Consider the following 9,597-nt stretch of genomic DNA (forward strand, 5'->3'; position numbering starts at 1 on the left):
TGAGAAGTAGAACTGCACACTGTGCAAGTCTTTATGCAAATGCTGCTGCTTGTTTATCCCCTTGCCCAAAATTACTGATTTATGGTCTGGCTGATAATGAAGTGGTAAGTAGAGATTTAGTTAAATTCCTTATTACCCACTGATAGAGTATGAAGCTACAGGTAAATCATATTTAATTGTTCCAAGACTTACAAACTTTTTAGAACCTTCAATCATAACCTTAAACTGTAGTGTTGCCTCATGTTGTCATTGCCCACTGCAAAAACAGTCAGATAAACCATTCAAACACTTATGCATTGTGATTAAAGAGTAGTGTGGGTGCATCATTGAATAAATCATTGAAATAACTTTGAAACTCAAATATTTGAGTTATATAACACTAACTACCTGAAATATTTAATAGCATTTAGAATAAATGCATTTACCTCTTACATGGGATCTTGATTCTTTTTTGTTTATTGATGGTGAATTGTCCCTGGTTTTGTAGGCTTGTGCTGACCTCACTTAGACACCTACTGCCTTTGCCATGAAAGCAATGTTGTTGCCAGTGAATGTTGAAGCGCATTCAATGCAAAAAAAATTCCTGCTAGGGATTACATAATTTTCTGTCATAGTAAGTGCAGAGAATAGGAATGTGATGCTGTATAAGTGTTGTTTTGCAGAGTGCAGGTTGGACAGATTTTCAGCCAGGTAACTTTGGAAGTAGTGGAAACTATTACTGCTGATGTGAAGTTCTGGGGTCAGAAGCCTCATTCTGGACCGTGCAAATAGTGTCACCCCTGTTTCAGGAAGACCTGCAGAACCTTTTGCTCACTGCTCGTTAGATTGCTACTGTGGTTTATTTGAGGATCATTTAAGGAGCAGTGATTTCATGGATGTCCCCTGCCTTCTGCTTGTTTTGTTAGGAACAAGTACTTACCCTGTAGTACTAGTGGTCCTCTTTCAGTAAGTGACACGGTATGCATTCTGTGGCTTGTCTTTTTTCTACTAAACTTTAAACTCTCCTGTCGCACAGTTCCTAAGGAGATCAATGTTGCATTTGCTGTGATTTAGAAAAGGTTGTCTATGGATAGGCTTTGGTCAGTTACGGTTTGTTTTGAAGTGGTGTTTGCAGCTTAAATTCTTCCTTAGCATAGATCTTAACTAAGAAAACCACAACTCTATAATTTATTAATTTATCAGCTTGAAGAACAACAAACCAACTACCTTTAATATGTTATCAGACCCAATGCCTTGGTGTATTGTAGCACTGTTGCTGCAAAGAGCTACTTGTGAAATTTCAAATGTGGTTCTTCCTTAGGTCATACAGAAGGCTAACTATAAAAAGATCAGTTGAAGAACTGAAGAAACTAGTGAGGAACTGTGGAGTTTTAGATTGATCTTTTCACCCCATCCCCTTGAGGAAAACTTGCTGCTGCACATGTTGTATTGGGTCTGAACTTTTGGTGCAAAATTAATGAGTCTTCTGTAATTCAACAACATATCGAGAGATTAGTTACTGGTTTCTGGCAGTCTTCTGGTCAAGCTTCACTGAATAACTTCACAGCAGAACCTTCATGGTGATCTTAACAATTCTTTCATTTTATTAATATGTTTCTTTTGAGTTGTGATAAATTTGATATGATCACTGTTAGCAAGCCCTTAACTTCAAGAGTTGTCAGAAAGGTGTTGGCAGTAGTAAGGTCAGTTTCTACACTAAGTAAGTATAAATAATAATGAGGCGAAGAATCAACAGCATACTGAAGAAAGTGAGCTGGAGTCTCTTTTCTGCCTGCGGCAAGTGGGAAAGACTATCTTTGTGATAGGTGATAAAAGGTGTGGATGAGGCACTGTAGAAAGAAAATATATTGAAAGGAAAAAGGCGTGAGAGGCTAAGGAAAGGAGGAAGAAAGAAGAGAGAGATGAAAAAAGAGAAGTCTGTGTGTTGGGGGGATGTGACTGAAGAAGCTGGAAGGTGAGAGTAAAGTTAGTCAGTAAAATTTTGTCATGCTTTACTGACAGATATAAGAAGTAGTATCCAGTAGAGCAATGCATGGAAATGTACATAGGTATGTATTCACGCTAACTGCCTGAGAGCTTCTGGTAAAATACCGGTGGTGTTTAATGCTACAGAAGTTGCATACCACTGCCCCCTGGGAGATCTGAGTGAGCAAGTAACGCAGTGCTTGTTGAGCCCCGTGTGCAGCAGTTGCTGCAGCACTCCTTTGATCAGTATTTCTAAAGGTATTTACTGACCAGCATTGAGGGGAAAGGGAAAGGTGTTTGTTCCATGTCATTGCTCTGTTTTTATTTTTTTCATCACAGCTGACAGGGGGTTTCCAGAAAAATGAGCAAGTCAAAAGATAAGTAATTACCTTGATGCTTCTTTATCGCTAAGCGTTTTTAATCTGTGTTTACTGGTTATAGTTCACAGCTGCATCATAAGGGTATACACTTTCCACCAAACTATAGCCAGCTACCTTATAGAGAATTAAAACAATCATGTACCAGTGAAGACATAAAGCCTGTATTTCTAATTAAAAATGTCCTCATTCAGAATGCCATTGCTTTAAATGGAATCTGACTAGTTCACACCTTTGACAGAAAGAAAAGAGCTGTTTGGAATTTGCACTGACAGTTATTCAGAAGCTTAAATGTCTCTTGTAAGAGACTACATCACCAATAGCATTGGTGCCGCAAAGCTAGGTCAAGATTTCAATGGAACAACTGGTCTTTGCCACAACATGATTTCCACTCTCGCATGTGATGTGCAGTCTTGTTTAACCTTTGAGATGCTACGGTTGTAAGGCAAAAGATGAAATTATCTTTCATAGCTTCGTAATAGTACAATTATCAGTTATGTAACATGATATATAATAAATACCTTCTTCAGATGGTTCTTCAAATTACTTTCTTCCAACTGTGTTCTGCAGTGCTGGTTTTGCATATTCCCATAAGGACATATTTAATTATTTTTTAATGAGAAGTATGCTGTAGCTTGATGTTATAGTGTGAATTGTGTGGCTCTAGTTATTTTCTGTGCGTTTCTTTGTGTCGCTTGTAGGTGTATCCAGATGAGTCTCATCCCGGGTTTGTCTCACCAAATGGTGTTGATGGCTGTACTAGTTTTCCCTTGAGAATAACTTACTAAATTGTAAAGATGCTTCTCAAGAATATTTATGCTTTATTAACCTGTTTGTTGGCACACTTGATCTGCGCTATTTGGCATTGTGTCTTGGTTTTGAGGTGATTTGCATCTTCTCTTGACAAATTAAAACAATATTTGCTAATGTGGACAACCTCACAGTTAGAGCTGCCTAGGGGCAGTTCTTGCCTATATTGGCTAGCTTACTGATGCTAGTTTCCAGATTCCAAATACTAATTTCCAGAGGGATTTTGAAATTCATGAACTGTTTGGAATTTGAGTTCAGGATACTGTTTCTAAATTTCTCAAAGACAGTAGCAGTATTTTCTTGCATCAGTTCTGGAATAAACTTAGTTGAGATACTGCAAGAAAGATTTAATTTCATTTTGTTTTGAAGTAAGAATACGCTCATAATTCTTTGAGGTTTTTAAGCTATTAAAGGCTGCCTCAGACATCCCTCGCCAAAAAATTGCTGATGTGGAAGTGTTTGCTGAGGAAATATTACTGCATGCAATTGTGCAAGTCTGTCTTGCTGTGTATTTTTAAGTGTGCATTCTTTTGTTCTTTTGTCTTGAAACCTCATATCCTGGTTTAATTTGTCGGATTTTTACTGTTTTAAATTGCCAGGCCCTGATAATTTTTCTTCTGTTATATATGCTTACTCATTTCTCTCCATCCATTAAATTTAATTTTCATCTTTACCTTTGCAATTCCTGCACCAACATGATGTAGGATCGCTTCAGGAGCAAAGGATCAACAAAATGACTTCAGGAAATGCATTTTGTGTCTCTGAGTCATGCTTCCCCAGTGTCAGTTTTCTGTCTGAAACATCATTTCTGTTCTGCCTCTCAGCTGAGACAGATATTTCAGATATCTTTGGAGCAAAATTTAAATCTTTTTCCATGTGCAAACATCTAAATACTAATTTATGGTTTAATTCTTGGTTCTGTAAGTTATTTCTAGTCCTGGCTTCCTGAGGTTGTGTTTTCTGTTGCTTGGAAAACTTTTCCGATGCTTATATTCGTGCTACAAATGATACCTCTGTGATGATAATTATGGTCAACGTTGCTTTAGTACTGTATAACGGTAGTCTCATTAGCATATATATATAATTGCCTATGCTGATTGCTGGTACCATAGTAACTACAGTAAAAATATTTGAGAATGGAAGTCTGAGCATATTGTGTCAATGTAGAAGTTGGGCAAGCATGCTGGTAAGGGTAGAGATCAGGAATACTGGCCGTGCAGAAGAAATGACCATGCACATAAGGCTGATTTATATTCTGATTTCTAAATAACAGATATATTCTACACAAATGCTTACAGAGTGTCTGTGTGCGTATTGCTGATTCTCTTGTATTGCTCAGTTGTTCGCTGCATCTGTTCAATTCCTCTGGATTACCAGTCATAAATGGGGAGGAGGGGGATTCCTAGTGAGAAGGAAGCAGATGGGTTTTAACTAAGGCCAAAATTAGACTTGATTTTTTTGTGGTGAAACTTGTGTAAAATCAATGTACTGAGGACAACTGAGCATCCCTGAAAAATTCTGAAATGCATAAATCTGGAATTCAGATGGGGGTAGGTGAAATGTACTTTGTTTTTTCAGGTCTGTAGATAAATCCTAATAATAGAATGCAAGATTTGTATTTGGTTTGGTTTTTTAATCTGAGTATTTTACTTTTTGCCATTTTAAAGCTTTCTTACAGTTGGAGAAAAAAGAACAAAAACTAGCCATCGATCAGCCATCTAAAGGAACAAGGAAAAATTATTCTTTCACAAATGAAGAAGTAAGACAGATTGATCGGGAAAACCAAAGGTTGCTAAAAGAACTGTCCAGACAGTCTGCAAAGCCAAGAAGAAGTACCACATTGAAGAAGTCAGCTGTACCGCCTCCTAAATTGTACCACAGTGCCCTCAACAGGCAAAAGGAGCAGCAAAGAATTGAAAGAGAAAACCTGGTAAGTTTTGAGAACTGATTTGGATCAGTAAATTCAGAAGGACTGTTTGTTGTCAGATGAACTACTGCTAAATACTTACAAAACTGATAAAGGCAGCACTTGGAGCTTTACTGCAGTAAGTCTGCAATGAATTCCCTTTACTATGCTGTTTGCATACTTGTTCACATGGTGGGTTTTTTTTGAAAAAATGATGCTTTTTTCAGATGAAAATAGATTTTACTTTATGTGAGTTTGCTCTACTTTAGTATCATTCAATTTAAGAGAAACAACCATTATTGTTAACGTGCTCGTAACTTTAGACAGCAGTCTAACTCTATTCATCCTGCTTCATGCATCATGATTACTAGTCTCTCAAGAACAGGGTTGCAAAAAAAAAAAAAGCAATCAATATGATAGCATCAAACCCATTATATTTGAAATACAGAGGATACAATGTGAATGTCAATTTTGTTTTTTGACTTATTTTGTAGCTGTTTGTCTCTTTCAATATTTATAGTGCACTGCTTGTCACCATATTTGAATGTAATGGCAATCACAATAACTTAGCTTAGTGGAAAACAGAAATTCAGACTCCTGTATAAAGGTATTGGCAGAGTTGTCAAATAACAAAAATAATACTGATTTGAATAAGATTTTTTTAGTGATTGAATTCTAATACACGTAATGATATTTTCATATCTCCTAGTTGTTCATTAGTGTGTTTGAAAAGGAGATAAAATATAGTTAAAATATTTGGAAAATTATTTATAGTGGAAGTAGTTTATTCACTTTTTTCATCTGTGTAAGTAGGTTGCAATTTCCTTTTACAGAGATATAGATTCAGTATGGAGAAAGTCTGTCTAATTGACCTATTGTCGTGGTTTAACCCCAACTGGCAACTAAGCACCACACAGCCACTCGCTCGCTCCCGCCTGGTGGGATGGGGGAGAGAATCAGAAGGGTAAAAGTGAGAAAACTCATGGGTTGAGATAAGAATAATTGAAATAACAACAACAACAACAATAATAAATTATAATGAAAAGGAAAATAACAGAAATAAAACCCAAGAAAGAGAAGTGATGCAAATGAAAACAATTGCTCACCACCAAGCCACCGATGCCTAGCCAGGCCCCAAGCAGCGGCCCCCCTGCCAACCTTCCCCCGAGTTTTATTGCTGAGCATGATGTCATGTGGCATGGAATATCCCTTTGGTCAGTTGGGGTCAGCTGTCCCAGCTGTGTCCCCTCCCAGCTTCTCGTGCACCCCCAGCCTGCTCGCTGGTGGGGTGGTGTAAGAAGCAGAAAAGGCCTTGACTCTGTGCAAGCACTGCTCAGCAGTAACGAAAACATCTTTGTGTTATCAGCACTGTTTTCAGCACAAATCCAAAACATAGCCCCATACTAGCTACTACGAAGAAAATTAACTCTATCCCAGCCAAAACCAGCACACCTATTCAGGAAAATCCGTTAGGTTTTAGTTCTTCCAGCTTTCAGACATCTGGTTTGTTAAAACTTTTCAAGGTAGGAAACTTTCTCCCCAGCTTCACTAGACTATAGTTGACCAAAAGAACGTTATACTTCACACACTGAAAGAATTTGGCATAAATACTTGTTATAGATGTGTGATACTTCTCATTGTCTGGGGAAGAAATGTTTTTAGGCTTCAGTGTTTTTAGGTTGGTAGGAGGGCTTTCTTCATGTGTTGTGGGGTTGGGGTTTTTTGGTTTTTGTTTATTTAAAACATTTCTTCATGTGTTGTGGGGTTGGGTTTTTTGGGGTTTTGTTTATTTAAAACATTGAAAGCAGGAATTGCTGTTCTACATGAACATGATAATAAGAGTGTATTCTTAGGCTGTGGGGAAGAAGTGCTGTGTCACAGTCACAATCTAATAGTAATATGCTGTACTACATAACAATAGATGATTACTGTAATATTAATGTATATGATGTTTTACAATACACTTCTGTTTACTCAAAGCCACAAACCTTTCTTTTTTGATATATTGCAGTATTTTGTCCAAGAATGTCTTGGCTTTGCAACTTCTGGATCAAAAATTCAGCAAACCTAAACACATACAGTCATTTCACATGTTGCTGCTTTGGTACATTAGAGATTAATGGTGGTTGCTTATAGTCGGAGAAATAATATCCTTCATTTACTTACTCATTTATGCTTTAGTTGTTGTCATCAGCAACATGAGTGGGCATGTTTGACATCACAATCATTCCTTAGAATTTATGTTAGGACATCATGCTATTTTAGACTATAAAAACATTTGGTTTATTCTTTTCCCCAAACTCAGGATGATATATTCTGCTGCTCTTTTCGGAAGAGTGATTCATCAGTACAGCTCTTACGTTTTGTTTGGCATTGCTATCATTTTTGAGCAATTATGTTTACTTTTTTATTCTGTTTGAAGTGTGTGTGCATCTAGAGCATCACAGCTGTAACATTGATTTTTCTATTACTACCTTTGGGATTACAAGTATGACATGCTTTTCTCAGAGACGATAAATGAAAGAGCTGCCCTACTCTGGCCACTGATTAGGTTTTTTTGCTATATAGCTAGAAGTATGTGCTTTATGAACTTGTTTTCTTCTGGTCAGCAGCTTTCTTCACCTTTGTAGATTGAAGAGCTGGAATTCCATGGAACTTCCTTATGAATCTTCCTTCTGTTACTTGACAGGATTTTTTTTTTTTTTATACAGGGCCTGAGGTACTGCATACAGGATAGGCTTCTTGATACACCTTTTTGAAAGGTTTGTTGGAGAAGGATGCAGGGTTTTGTAAATAATTCAAGAACAGAAATCTACAACAGTAGTCTGTGCATGGGGTCTCTTCTAGTTTTGGCTGGGATAGAGTTCATTTTCTTCGTAGTAGCTAGTATGGGGCTATGTTTGGGATTTGTGCTGAAAACAGTGTTGATAACACAGGGATGTTTTCGTTACTGCTGAGCAGTGCTTACACAGAGTCAAGGCCTCTTCTGCTTCTCACACCACCCCACCAGCAAGCAGGCTGGGGGTGCACGAGAAGCTGGGAGGGGACACAGCTGGGACAGCTGACCCCAACTGACCAAAGGGATATTCCATACCATATGACGTCATGCTCAGCATGTAAAGCTGGGGAAAGAAGAAGGGAGGGGGGGATATTCAGAGTGACGGCGTTTATCTTCCCAAGTAACGGTTACGCGTGATGGAGCCCTGCTTTCCTGGGGATGGCTGAACACCTGCCTGCCCATGGGAAGGAGTGAATGAATTCCTTGTTTTGCTTTGCTTGTGTGCGCGGCTTTTGCTTTACCTATTAAACTGTCTTTATCTCAACCCACGAGTTTTCTCACTTTTACTCTTTTGATTCGCTGCCCCATTCCACTGAGGGGGAGTGAGTGGGCGGCTGTGTGGTGCTTAGTTGCTGGCTGGGGTTAAACCATGACAGTCCTTTTTGGTGCCCAACGTGGGGCTTAATGGGTTGAGATAACGACAAATCTGACCAGAGCACATTAGAACAAATTTTTTATAAACATTCATTATATTAGTTTGATAGTTGCTGGTCACAATGTTGATTAATTTACTCTCAAAGTTGTTGTGCTTGCTCTCAGAGTTGTGCTATGTAACACCTTACTTGCTGTATATGTTCCCTGTTGTGCTGTTTATCACCGCTGGGAGCTGCGTCAAGGTTATCGTTTTGCTGTACTTTGTAACACTGGCTTATGATATGATAAAATGGCTGGTTGTGAGACTAATCTGGTGTTTGCCAGATAGCTAGCCCTTGTTCTCGTGGGGGACTGCAGCTTACCAGGTGTCTGCTGGAAATACAGTACAGCAGAGAAGAAACAGTCTAGGAGGTTCCTGGGGTGTGTGGAAGACTCCTGACATAGCTGGCGAGTGAGCCAACGAGGGAAGGCACCCCGCCGGACCTGTTGTTTATGAACAGAGAAGGACTTTTGAGTGATGTGATAGTTGGAGGCCATCTTGGGCATAGTGATCATGAAATTCTCAGAGATGTAAGGAGGGGGTCAGCAGAGCTGCTACCTTGGACTTCTGGAGGGCAGACTTTGTCCTGTTCAGGAGACTGGTTAACAGAGTCCCTTGGGAGGCAGTCCTGAAGGGCAAAGGAGTCCAGGAAGGCTGGACATTCTTGAAGGAGGAAATCTTAAAAGCACAGGAGCAGGCTGTCCCCATGTGCTGAAAGACGAAGTGGCGGGGAAGAAGACCGGCCTGGCTGAACAGAGGGCTTTGGCTGGAACTGAGGGGAAAAAAGGAGAGTTTTATGACCTTTGGAAGAAGGGACAGGCAACTCGGGAGGACTACAAGGATGTCGTGAGGTTATGCAGGGAGAAAATTAGAAGGGCCAAAGCCCAACTAGAACTTAATCTGGCTACTGCTGTAAAAGACAATAAAAAATGTTTCTATAAATACATTAGCAACAAAAGGAGGGCTAAGGAGAATCTCCATCCTGTGTTGGATATGGGGGGGAACATAGTGACAAAGGATGAGGGAAAGGCTGAGGTACTTAATGCCTTCTTTGCCTCAGTCTTTA

At 39.1% G+C, this 9,597-nt stretch overlaps 1 protein-coding gene across 1 annotated transcript in view; it reads left to right on the forward strand.

Moving 5' to 3' along the window:
- CFAP97 (cilia and flagella associated protein 97) overlaps nucleotides 1–9,597 on the forward strand; it is a 39,786-nt gene that overhangs the window by 19,067 nt on the left and 11,122 nt on the right. Inside the window, exon 4 of the mRNA XM_009330671.1 lies at nucleotides 4,820–5,082. Coding sequence (XP_009328946.1) covers nucleotides 4,820–5,082 — 263 coding nt within the window. The remainder of the gene's footprint in view (nucleotides 1–4,819; nucleotides 5,083–9,597) is intronic.

Source organism: Pygoscelis adeliae, unplaced genomic scaffold (genome assembly GCF_000699105.1).
Source record: "Pygoscelis adeliae isolate BGI_AS28 unplaced genomic scaffold, ASM69910v1 Scaffold167, whole genome shotgun sequence".
In the NCBI taxonomy this organism is placed as follows: Eukaryota; Metazoa; Chordata; class Aves; order Sphenisciformes; family Spheniscidae; genus Pygoscelis; species Pygoscelis adeliae.